The 13,792-nt window shown below is 35.3% G+C and overlaps 1 protein-coding gene across 3 annotated transcripts; it reads right to left on the bottom strand.

Moving 5' to 3' along the window:
• Nucleotides 1–299: 299 nt before the first annotated feature.
• LOC127074027 (30S ribosomal protein S21, chloroplastic) lies at nt 300–5,898 on the bottom strand. Of its 3 annotated transcripts, none has more exons than XM_051015288.1 (2): nt 5,447–5,898; nt 300–865 (listed from the first exon to the last, which is right to left on the bottom strand). In XM_051015288.1, coding segments are annotated over exons 1-2 (366 nt in total). In that variant the 5' UTR covers nt 5,812–5,898; the 3' UTR covers nt 300–864. The 3 variants fall into 3 exon arrangements, with proteins under 3 accessions (XP_050871245.1, XP_050871242.1, XP_050871244.1); XM_051015285.1 differs by lacking the exon at nt 300–865 and adding an exon at nt 4,717–5,138; XM_051015287.1 differs by lacking the exon at nt 300–865 and adding an exon at nt 4,717–5,138 and having other exon boundaries at nt 5,450–5,898.
• Between the last annotated feature and the right edge of the window lie 7,894 nt (nt 5,899–13,792).

The raw sequence follows: 13,792 nt of genomic DNA, 5'->3' as shown, positions 1-13,792 counted from the left end.
TATATATATATATATATGTTTCTTAATGATTTGTGTTACCATTGAGTTTCATTGAAAGGTTCATGCATAAACCTTTAAGGAAAAAAAGGATTAAAAGAATGTCATATCCCATTTGAAGTAATAGTTTTATACATGCTAAAAGATTTAATTGAATCAACTGAGTCAAATATTATTTAGGTTATTACTGTTGTTAGAACTATAGGGGACAACCCGAAACGACTTAGGGACCTCCGTGTCAGGTATAGTTTTTTTTTATGTTCGTAGTGTTATCAAATATCTGCCATGGTGGAACCATCATGGTGGTGCAGTGGTGGATATACATGGCGATTTTTTTGCTATTTGTAATCGTTAATATCAGCCTATATTGCTGATTTTTTCGCCATAATCTGCTATAGCGACATCACAAGTTGGTTGGTATGGCTAGATTTTGGCTTTTCGCCATGGACCGTCATCTTCTATTGAGAACACTGGTTCGAAAGAGCTTAGCTGCAAAAAATTCACACGCTAAGTGCTGACATGTAGGGAATTATGAGTGCGAACCACACCTTAGTATATCAAATGTCTTTACAACTACAATTTCAGATGTCCTTAAATGATAATATTATTACTAAGTTGTTATATAATTCAAAAACTTCTTATATTTACTATTTAATAAATTTTATACTAATTGTGGCTTTCTTATGAGCAGTATTATTTAAAACCGAAACCTATAAAATTGGCCTGTCATGTATATTCCACCATCCCAAAAATGGAGGGGGAGATTGTTCCCGTGGATAAATGCATTTCTCAAACTGTTGTAGAAACTTGGATGTGTTAAAGCTCCATCGAACATAAAACTGAAGGTGTTGTTTGCTTTAACACACATCTGCGTGAAAGAGATGTGAATAATCAACAGGTGTGAATAACATTGCTTGTGAAATGTATTATTCTACAACTTCTGACAAGACAATTACATGTCTCCCTCAAATATGCAAACAAGCATTCTGCAAAATGGAACTCTGCAGGCTTTAAAGTTGGAAAATCAGTACCAACAAAAGACTTGCATGAAATAACATATGATGTTTCGCAACCACTAGAAAATTTGGCAAATGAGAATGAATCAACATCATTAGGATCCAATGCTGTAGAAATTTATTGACTATTTTTTTCAAATATGTTAAAATGATAACATGAATTTATTAAGAAAGATTAAGTAGATATTTAAAAATTGTATTATCTCTTATAAAATAATTGTCTTATTTGTGAAAAAACTAAGACGATAATTTATCTAATACAAGTTTAATAGTTTTCATTTTTAATCATATCATTCTTGATATTGTTGTTTACCTTTCATCTTCTACATTTATTACTATTTCAACTTAAATTTAATATTATTTTTAAGTTTTTTTTTTCTTTTTTAAACTTTATATTTTTATGATAGTTTGCAAACAAATGTGCGTCTAAAACCATATCCCATCAATAAACGTATCTCGTGCGTAGGCACGAGTTTGTTACTGGTTATCATAAAATTAAAATTACTTTTCTTTCGCAAGCTCCTTCTTCAATAATCATTGTATAATCCGCAACTTCTTAAGGACGAGTGATCGAGTCATTGAATGTTAATAGATCTCCTCTTCCATACATATTCAGATATGTTTGTTTGATACTTATAAGATCCATGTATATGAGTAAAGGACGTTACACGAACTTCCGTCATCTACAAGGAATCCGGTTAGATTGCGAAGATCTATGGTGACTGAAGTAATGAGATGAAGACCAACATTTGGAATTCCATTGATCTTATCGCAATCTAGAAATCCTAATTCCAATCAATATTTTCTTCATTGAATGTCTTCGTCAGTTACAAGTGTAAAATGATTCAATGAAGGATCAGTGCTAGATTATGCAATATCATGAAATTTTTTAATTGGTGATACCTAGTGAATAATTGATTCAAGGGATGTATTGAAGATTTTAGACATAATTACCGGAGTTACCACATCCACTTCTTCTGTTGCGGTTACATATATGATTTTAGATCAAGATTAACATGAATATGAGATTTACCGGGAATCAGATGTTGACTCCCACAAACATCGCCACTATTTAAAACAGGAAACAAAAATGGATGTAGTTAAAAAATTGGAGATCTTGAACGGTGGCTTCGATCTCCTTTACGGTGGCCCAGGGTGGACCTCCATGGTTAGCATTCCAACGCCCAAGTCAGTTCAAAATTTAAAACGAGTATAGTGAAAATTAGAGATCCGAGATTGTACTTTACTCTTAGCATGTGAATTGATTTTACACCTCGGAACAAGTGGAGTAGATTTGAGATTGATTTGACATTGGTCATTTGAGCCTTTGGTCGGTTTAGAACAACAAATACGTCTTCAGGTTGTGAGCCTGGTGGCAAAATTGAAAGTCCAATTGGAGGCACTAGAATAAATCCAACGATCTGAGGAGCTTGGAGTGGATCTGACTATAGAAGTGTTTCTGCTATTGGATTTACAACAACTTGCGGAGGAGGTGAATGAGGCTGATTGATCGTCGCTTGAGCAGCAACAGCGACAAAATGTGTAGCTTTGGATCTAGCCATTACCAAGAGGCGTGAAAGTATTTTTTTTGGAAATTCAAGAAATCAAAGTTAATATGCTACTTGATTGGATCGAATGCGGTGGATTTTTGTGTTCGATTTCGAGAGCTCTTGATCTGATGAAGTGAAAAGATTTTGAACTGATGAATTGAAGAACGAACGTTAGATCGTGGAAAACGCAAGAATCCAATTTTTTTCTAGTGTTGATCAAGAATCTTCTTGTGTAGCTTGAATGCATGACATGCTTAAATCCGGTATTTGGTGTTTTCTCGTGACTATACATGGTTATTTTGGGTTGTGGTTAAATTCCTGAGTGAAATGCAGGTTGAAGGACCCAAAAGTGAGAAAATGGGAATTTTCTAGGCACGACTAGGGGCCGTAACACCCACTATGGGTGACCGTAACCGACCCTTAGGAATTGTATGAGGAAGGGACTTGGGTTGGATTACGAGTCATAGCACCTGCTACAGGCAACCATAGCCCATCCCTGACTTCTCATTTCCTTGTTTCCCATCTAAGTCTAATTCAAGAGATTAATTATGTATACTTCTTACCATGCTTGGGTGCTCTTGCTATGCTTATAGGTGATGTAGTGTGGTCAATTAGATTGGAATAACATGTGATTTATCTATGTTAAGCAATAATATTAGTGAATGAAAGAACTAGGTAAATTATGAAATGCTTAATTATTGACTTAAAGAGGAATAATTATAAATGTAAGGAACTCTAAGGTGGAGTTAGTGGTACACTAGTAAGGCTCCTTGGATAAGTTGTATTCAAATTTGCTAAGTGTCAATAATGTTGATTTCGAAAGGAATCAAGTGTAACACGTATAATGAACGTTGAGACTCCTAGAACAAGTCATGAATGTAGTTCGTTTTTAGAAGGATAACTCATATAAAGTTGGTAGATCATACCGTAAAACCAACATTAGTGGGAAGAATTAGTACTTCATCCCTAATTCCTTAAAACTAGACTCAAAATAAGGAATACTAGTTGACAATGAATGCTTGTGATGTTAACCATCTCCTGAGTTCTATATGACTTGTAGAATAAATGTATCAACATTCATATATCATTTAAGACCGAATAATCCCATACCCTTTTTATTTTAGTTATCTATACACAAGCGTAGTTCTAATAGAATTTGATTAGTGAGTGGACTTGTTTATTTAGTAGGAGCTCCCCTGAGATAGTACTATGTCATTCCTTGTTGTTATTATATTTTTCAAATAACCAGATGCAAAGCAAAGGAAAGGCAAGATATCATAAAGAACATTGAAGATCTCCATTTGATTTCTTATGTTTCCGTTGTAGTGATACTTATTTTGTATTGTATGAGACATATGTTGTATATGTATGCATTATTGACTTTTTTTTATATTGCATGTCTTTTAGACCTGATTATATGTATCAGTATCAATAATCAGCATTTCGAATACTGTAATTCTAGACACTACTTTATTTGGGGTGTTTATTATATAAAATACAATAAAATAATAAAAAATTATTCATATTTATTTAAACAATTTGATAAACTTGAAAAATATCTTTTATGGCAATATAGTTTAACTTTTAATTGAATAAAAACTTATAAAAAACTCTAAATATTTTCTATTTAAAAAATTAATCTAACCTAGATCTCTAGATCTCTATAGGCCAGACCATACAATTTTGTCAGTTGGTTTAACTTATTCTCACTCATAATTAATATTAATTAAAACATATTAATTAATATTCCAAAGTATAATAAGATTGAATATAATAAAATATTAATATGTTATGAATTCTTTAAAGTTTAAGTAAAAATTAAATAAATTGCTTCAAGATAATGTTATTTAATAGAATCTACCAAATAACCTGAATGATACAATTGTGATCTTAAAAATTGGATGGATAACTGAATGCCAAAAACACCAAATATAGTTTGCGAAAGGAAACCTTAAATGACCAAAATTATACGGTTATTATTAGGGAAATGCTAGGATGACACAAAACTTACAAACCCTACACGGTTAGATGCTTTGAAAATATTAAGGAATTATTATTATTATTATTATTATTATTATTATTATTATTATTATTATTATTATTATTATTATATTATAAATTCATCAAAATTGATTAACTAAGGTACTAAACATGTTTTGTAAAGGAGGATGATCGTAGTGGTCCCGTTCCACAAAGAAATAAACGTGAAACAAGCTAAACCAATTATTGTCTTGCGTTCCCATTTTCTCAGCCTTCTTGAAGACATGGATTTAAGGAAAGCAATGGTGAGGCTATTCAAGAATAAAGAATTTGGCTCTGTAATAGTTTCAGTCAGTATTAGAAACCGCAAATAAAAGGGACTTGGTTTTTTCTACTTTCATTTGCAGCATGCATTGAGCAAGAAATGGGTAGTGAAAGCACCGGTTTCAGATGGAGAAGGGGTTTCGCATATGAATTTCAAGTATCAGGAAGATCTATATATGATAGGTCCTAATTATCCTCTTCTTCACCATCATCAACCTTTTCCTTATTTGGAGTATCACATTTATCCGGTACAGGAGTTCTAAAATATCTCCTGAAATCCATGAGAGGAAATTAATAACCGACCATGCTTGCCACCAAGAAACACACAACAATTTTGATTTAACACAAAATATCAGTTTCATTCCTAAAAAACAATTTGCAGATTTAAAATTAAACCCCATGTACACTGAGTACATGAAAAAAAAAACTAAAAAAATCAAAAGAACATTAATTGGATTAGTATATATAAAATCAATCACAAATAACATTAATACATAATTTCAACAACAAGATTTCTGCGATCATCGTTCTAAATAAATATTTAACGATACATTGAGAATCTGGAAAGAATATACATACCACCGTCTACGATTTCTTTTAGCAGCTTCTCGGCGTTTCCTTTTGATCTTATCAATTGGATTCTCGAAGAATTTTCTGCGTCTGCACTCCTGAAAAACTCCAGCAATTATAACCTCTTTCCTGAAACGACTGAGGAGTTTATCTTCGGGCTCGTCTTCTTCGACTAGGATTTCTACGTTGTAGATAGACGATTTGAGAGGAAGTAATGCGGTTGAATTTGAACGGAAGAGTTTAGGGTACGCGATGGGTGAAAATGAAACTTGGCAAATATTGCTGTTATTATCGCGTCTGGTTGAAGATGAAGATGGTGGTAGGGAGAGTGAGAGTGGGCGTGTTGTTGTAGGGAGAAGAGACAAAACGGCCATTTTACGGTTTGTAGTATGCCCTGAATGATTGATCTGTGTGGGACTGGGAGAGAATGTTATGCGGTAGGGTCGGTGTCTTTTCTCTGATTTTGTATCGAGTATTTAATTTAACTTTGACACTCTCACACTACTCATTTACATCATTTTTACTATTATATTTTTCTTTATAAAAGTTAGATTTAAAAAAAAAAATCCCCTTTTTATCATAAATTTCTAGTATGTATTAATTTTTTTTATCGCAAATTCTAAAATTTTGATAAAAAATAAATATTTTTGAAAAAAAAAAGAATACGGGAATTTAAAAAAAAATCTAAAATTTTGATTTTTTTTTATTCTATCAAAATTTTTGAAATTTTTAGTATAGTATAAAAAATTTTATCGAAATTTTTGAAATTTTTATTATTTTAATGAGTTATCGAAAATCTTATTTTAATTGAAATTTTTGTTATAAAATAAAATATTTAGAATTTTCGATAATATTTTTAATTTCACGTAAATTTCAAAAATTATAAATATACTATTGGAAATTTAGTGTGTATCGGAAATTCTTATAGGCCTATTTGAAATTTAGTAAGAAAATTTGTTTCAAATTTTTTCAAGGGCAATTTTGGGATTATGAAATTAGGGGTGGTGTCAGGTTCAAGAAGGGGTGACAAGGTAAATACTCATTTTATAGTGCAAGTTAAATTTTTTTTTTTAATTTTGAAAATAACAAGAAATTGGTTAAATACAAACTATGGCCTACTCACACATCTTGACGAAACTTCTAAATTATCCTTAAAATTTAAAAATTGAAATCCAAACGCACTTAATCACACCAAATACGTATGTCTTAAGCTCAAACTTACTGAACTTAATCTTCCCTTTATTATCAATCGTTGATGAACAATATTCGATCTTAACCACTATTCGATTGTCGGTGTAATGTAAGAGATTATCCACTTTGGATTTTAGATCTACAAAAGAGGTGTTCTCTGTGACCATATATTCAAAAGAAGGTTTCATGTCGTTGAAATAAACAAATGTAACATACCAATATTGATTTATTTTGGAGTGGTTGTGTTAACAGCATATGAGACATATTTATGGAAGTTTTAGATCATTATGGGCCATACAAATGTAATTTTCCCCCAGGGCTGGTCTGGATATTAAAATTCGGATTCACCCCATTTTTATCATGTACGAAGAATACACATGGGTTGTCTCCGATTATTGAAATTCAGATTCACGCTTGTTAGCATCACATATACATAGAATATAGGGTTTGCCCGAATATTAGAATCTGGATTCTTCCATGTTAGCATCACACCAAACCAGTTGACAATACTTGTTTTATGACATACAAACACATTAAAACGTAAATTCTAATATTTATACAAGTAATTTTAAGTATACATTAAAACACATCAAAATGTATCTCGATTACATTTATGTAAATAAATAACTAACATTAAATCTAAAAAATGTGTCACCACCTAAATTTATTGTAACGTAAAAGCTAAAATGCATCAAAAACGTGTCACAACATAAATCTATGAGTGATTCCACCTTTGATTTTTCCTGATTTGATTCTTTTTCAATATCGCTAAACTTGGAAAACTCTTCCATCCTATCCAAAAAAGTATTTGACCAAGTTTCAACTTTTTTTTGTGAAATGAGATGTCCACTCAGGGGATTTTTTTGGGTACATAAAACCCTATTTTAAAATAAACTTGAACAAAATATTGTGATTTTGAAAGTCATTTGTACATGTCAAAAATATAGGTGTGCATGATACCCCTACAAGGGCAATGGTACTCAAAGGCCTTAGTAGGTTTATAATAATTTAGGGATGGCCAGGGCTTGCTCACAGTGGTGAGAAGCACTGTACGAAGGGCTTGCTCACGGTGGTGAGAGGCTTTGTATGCAAATGTGTAGCTTTGGGTGTTAAGTGTGTAAGTTATGATATGTTCTTCTCCCGTTGGGGAAGAAGTATTTATAGAGGTCTTTGGGTCTATAGTTTATTTGGAAGGATCACCACTTACAAAGTCCATGGTGGACCATTAAATCCCTATTTCCTAGGGGAGAAGTGGTCCAACTATTAACCCTAACTTCCCTCTGACCAAGAGACGTCCTTTCCCACATTTTTCAATAATTGGGCGAGTGGAGGAAGCTTGAGGTAAGCAATACCTCTTGGAGAGCGACACATGGTTTACGCCTCTCTTAGGGGTTGTCAAGCTTCATCCCTTATTGGGAACTTTATAACTATAACACTACACAGTCCCTTAAGCACGAAGAATTTTTACAAAGGGAGAAATGTTTTGTAAGTCGTAGGGCGTTAGAGTATCCTAAAACCCTAATTTTCTATGTTTTTTGGTGATATGTGTGGAGAATCAGACCGACTAGGTTTTTAGATCCTTAGGCTGAGTTACGTTAAGCCTGAGTGATGAGACCATAAGCCCCTTAGGCTATGGCGTTGGACCTCTCGGGAGGGACTTCTATCAAGCCCTCAAATAAGAATATAAACTAAGCATCTTAGGATAAACTTTGGTCGTACCCCTTGGGTGAGATATACATGTTTGGACCTCGCCCGAGGAAACTTTAAGTCTCTCAGGTGAGGACTGAGATAGCCTGCTCGATGGGAACTTTTATTCCCACATGCAAAGTTATATTAAGCCTGGTTGATGAGACTATAAGCCCCTTTAGAGAGGCATTGAACATCTTTGACAGGACTTCTATAAGCCCTCAAACAAGACTTTAGACTACGTCTCTTAGGTTAGAATTCGATCGTGCCCCCTGGGCGAGATATATATGTTTGGACCTTGTCCGAAAAAATTCTAAGTCCCTCAGGCGAGGAGTTAGATAGCATGCTTGATGCGAACTCTTAGTCCCATAAGAGACGTTATATTAATCTTGGCCGATGAGATTATAAGTCCCTTAGGTGAGGCGTTAGACCTCTAGGGCAAGACTTCTATCAAGCTCTCAGACAAGACTGCAAACTAAGTCTCTTAGGCTAGACTTTTGTTGCAACCCATGAGAAAGATATATATGTTTGGACCCCTCCCAAGGAAACTCTAAGTACCTCAATGCGAAGAGTTAGATAGATTGCTTGATGGGAACTCTTAGTCTAACATGCGAAGTTATATTAAACTTAGTTGATGAGACTATAAATCCATCAGACGAGGCGTTGGACCTCTCGGGTGGGACTTCTATCAAGCCCTCAAAAGATACTTTAGACTAAGTCTCTAAGGCTAGATTTCAGTCGCTCCTCCTAGAAGAGATATATATGTTTGAACCTCATCTAAAGAAACTCTAAGTCCCTTAGGCGGGGAGTTAGATAGCCAGCTCGATGGGAACTCTTAGTCCCACATGCGAAATTATATTAAGCTTGGCTGATGAGACTATAAGTCCCTCAGGCAAGGTATGCAACCTCTCAAGCTACACTTCTATCAAGCCCTCAGACACGAATTTAGACTAAGTCGCATAGGCTAGACTTCGGTCGTTCCCCTTAAGCGAGATATATATGTTTGTACCCCGCCCGAGGAAACTCTAAGTACCTCAACCGATGATTTAGTTAGCCTTTTGGATAGGAACTCTTAGTACCACAGGAAAATTTATATTAAGCATGATTGATGAGACTATAAGTCTCCGAGGCGAGGCATTTGACCTCTTAGGTGGGATTTCTATCAAGCCCTTAAACAAGACTTTAGGCTATGTCTCTTAGGTTAGAATTCAGTCATGCCCCCTGGGAGAGAGATATATGTTTGGACCATGCCCAAAGAAACTCTAAGTCTCTCAAGTGATGAGTTAGATAGCCTGCTCGATGGGAATTCTTAGTCCCACCAACAAAGTTATATTAATCTTGGTTTATGAGACTATAAGTCCATCAGACAAGGGTTGATTCTCTCAGGCGAGACTTATTTCAAGCCCTCAAATAAGACTTTTGACTAAGTCTCTTAGGTTAAAATTAGGTGGTGCCCCCTGGGAGATATATATATGTTTTGACTCGGCCCGAGGAAACTCTAAGTCACTCGGGAGATGAGTTATATAAATCATCTATATCACTATGGAAGGCATCAACGATCTTTATTATGAAGTCCAGTATAAAATGTTTCCTTAACATGCGACAAGGACCTTCCTTATGAAGTCTAGCATAAAATATTGTCTTAAGAGGCGACAAGAATCTTTGCTCTGAAGTCCAACATACAAAACATTGTCTTATGAGGCGACAAGGATCTTCGCTATGAAGTCCAACATACAAAATATTGCCTTAAGATGCGGCAAAGATCTTCAATATGAAGTTTTGCATTGAAAACCATTGCCTTATGAGGCGACAATGATCTTTTCTATAAAGTCTAACATACAAAATATTGACTTAAGAGGTACCAATGATCTTCTTTATGAAGTCCAACATACAAAATCATTGCCTTATAAGGCGACAAATATCTTCTGTATAAAGTCCACCATGCAAAATATTGCCTTAGAAGGCAGAAAAGATCTTCTCTATGAAGTCCAACATACAAAATATTTCCTTAAGAGGCGTAAATGATCTTTGGTATGAAGTCCAACATGCAAAATATTGAGAAAATGTTCGTGTTGGTCATAAATGTTCAAGAAATTGATTACAAATACATGATTATGATGTCTCTTAGGAGGTTACAAATAATATTACTGTAATAATATTTATGATGAAGGACGTTCCATGTTTTGGGGTATGAGTTATCCGTCTAATTCCTGCAACCTATACGCTTTTTGGGGAAGCTTTTGAAATATGCGGTATGGTCCCCGCCAATTGGGTTGCAGTTTTCCCTACTGAGCAGGCATAACCACCTACTTCAAAATCAAGTCGCCTTCTTGCATATCCCCCGACTTGACTATGGAGCTGTATCTTCAGGCGGCCATGTATTTGGCGTGAAATTCTAGGAGGTGGGCAACTTCTCTCAATTTGTTGACCAAATTTGCTACATAATTCAATCCCGTCTTGTTTACATCTTAATTAAACTGAAAAAATGTAGTCATTAGGGCATGCCTATTTTTACTGGTAGTATGGCGTCTGCTCCATACACAATGGCGAATATGGTTTCTTTAGTAGTATAGTGAAAGATGGTGTAATATGACCATAATATTTCATGGAGTAGTTTTTCCCATAAGACCTTGGCATCATCGAGCTTCTTTTTGAGCCTCTTCAGAATTACCTCATTTGCTGATTGTGCTTACCTTTTGGCACGCAGATGAACAATGAAAACAAACTTCGTTTAGACTCATAAATCTCGACAAAAGTCATTAACCATAATACTGTCTAATTGGGTTCTAAAACACCCCGAATTAAATAAGAGGATTATTTAATTAAGTTAATAATATATTTAATAATTTAATTACATAAATTGAATTATTGGATTATTATTATTATTATTATTATTATTTGGAATAATAATTAGTGGAAAATATATAAGTTGGAATAAGAGAAAAAGGGTTCATTGTTGGTAAAGAGTTTTCACGTGAAACAGAGAAACGGCTGAAAGGTGAAAAGTGGAGAAAGAGCAAAGGTTGAAGAACGGAAAAAAAAGCTTGAAGCTTAGAAACTGCCGGATTATCTCAGGTAAGGGGGGTTTATCGTCGTTTGATGGGTATTATAGATTAACATGTCATGGGTAGTGATAAACCGTTGAATTGACCCTAATTGGGATTTAGAATGCTGAGAAAATAGTGATGAATAAGTTGTATGAAAACTGAAATTGAATCGATAATTGTGTGTGTCGTGATTTTCCGATAATGTAGCTTTTTACGGAAATTGAATCGGAGGTCCGGAAGTCCTCTAACGGCGGAAAATGCGGAGAACTCTGCATTCTGCCTTATGTTAGCGCAGGGACTGCTGTTTTGCCTGCGTTAACCGGTTAACCCAGGGTGTTAACCGATTAACACTGTTATATTTTGTGGAAATGTGCTGTTTTGCCTGCGTTAACCGGTTAACCCAGGGCGTTAACCGGTTAACACTGTTGCGTTTTGCCTGGAAGTGTAATTTTTCCTGCGTTAACCGGTTAACCTATAGCGTTAACCGGCTAACACTGTTGCAGTATGTAAAAATGGTTGATTTTTATGATGTAAGTGTAATTGGTGATTGGCCTATTGTATCCAATTGTGATAAATAAATTCGTGGAGTCTATGTTGTGAAATGTTGATGCAATTATGTTGATAAGTTGTTTTTGTGGAAAATATTAAGTTGTAGGCTGATGAGCCAAAGTTGAATACAAGTTGTTTTGTTGAAAATGCTGAGTTGTAGGCTGATGAGCCAAAGTTGATTTTTAAGTTGTTGTTGCTGAAAAAGCTGTTATGTTGTCGTTGTTATTATGTTGTTGAATTTTCAAGTCGTACATGCCATATACATTCATATGCATTAAGTCGGGGCTTTTGCTCACACCACGTTGGCCTGGATTGGCAAAATTATGGGGCTTTTGCTCACACCACGTTGGCCTGGATTGGCAAAATTATGGGGCTTTTGCTCACACCACGTTGGCCTGGATTGGCAAAAATTTTAAGTTGAAAGTTGAAGGCTTATGCCTTGATGCCCACTAAACTGGCAATGATTTTAAGTTGGGAGTTTTACTCCAAATGGTACCACATGCATGAAGAGTCGAGTCTCATTTGAGTTGCATTTACGTTGTGTTTGAATATGATGTTGAGTTGAATATGCTGCTACCGAATGCATGATATGATGTGGGTGATTAACGTGTAAAGTTACTTAACATAACATGATGATTTATAATATTTGTTATATCGATTGAGGAACTCACCCTTACAGTTATATTTTTCAGGTAACGAGCAGTGAGTTGAGTAGAAGCTAGTGCTTGAAGTCTAGAGTGGTTTTAGTGGGTCATGCTCTGATAGATGTAACATCGGGACGGGATGTTTTATTTGTTGAATAAATGTTAATTTTAAGATATTACAGATGTTGAATGTTTCTATCCGCTGCGAATTTTTAAAGAAGTGTTTATGTTGAATTAAATAATGAGCATGACTGATTTTTACGGTGAATTATGTGAAGTATTATGTGACACCCTTGGTGCATGATTACTCTGATATTGATTTATATGCTGTTGTTTTAATTAAATATTTGGGGTTTTTAGAAGGGTGTTACATTAGTGGTATCAGAGCAGGTCGGTCTGTCCGGCCAGTTGTCGTGTCGTTACTGTCTAACAATTGTGTATTGTTACTAATCTAACTTTAAGTTGTGTTGTATTGATAAGTTGAAATGGCTGGAAGGAATGACGCTGCAATGGCTGCCGCAATGCAAGCGATGGCCCAAGCTGTGCAGAACTTGCCAAATGCTGGTGGTGATGCTGGATCACGTAGCTTGGCGACTTTTCAGAGAGAGAATCCGCCGGTGTTTAAAGGGAAGCATGATCCAGATGCAGCCTTGGGATGGTTGAAAGAGATTGAGAGAATCTTCCGTGTTATGGATTGCACTCCAGCTCAGAAGGTTCGGTATGGTACTCACATGCTAGCAGTCGAAGCTGATGACTGGTGGCTAGAGACTCACGAGAGGTTGACCGTGGCAGGTGAAGCCATTACTTGGGATGTATTCCGTAGGGAATTCATGAGAAAGTATTATCCGGAAGATGTCCGTGGTAAGAAGGAAATTGAGTTCCTTGAGCTGAAGCAAGGAAGCATGTCTGTCACTGATTATGCTGCGAAATTTGTGGAGCTGTCCAAATTTTATCCTCATTACACTGGTGCTGGTGCTGAATTTTCAAAGTGCATCAAGTTTGAGAACGGATTGCGCTCTGAAATTAAGAAGGCTGTTGGGTATCAGAAGATACGCATTTTTACTGAACTGGTTGATAGCTGCAGGATATTTGAAGAGGACAATAATGCTCATTACAAGATTGTCAGTGACCGCAAGGGAAAGCAGCATCAAAACCGTGGCAAGCCGTATGATGCTCCAGTGGGAAAAGGGAAACAAGGAGCTGCTCCGGCTCAGAGGACTAGTAGGGGAGGTGCTCCT

This window comes from Lathyrus oleraceus, chromosome 4 (genome assembly GCF_024323335.1).
Source record: "Lathyrus oleraceus cultivar Zhongwan6 chromosome 4, CAAS_Psat_ZW6_1.0, whole genome shotgun sequence".
Classification (NCBI taxonomy): domain Eukaryota; kingdom Viridiplantae; phylum Streptophyta; class Magnoliopsida; order Fabales; family Fabaceae; genus Lathyrus; species Lathyrus oleraceus.
The sequence above is the reverse complement of the archived record's forward strand: the minus strand, read 5'-3'. Positions and strand labels throughout refer to the sequence as shown.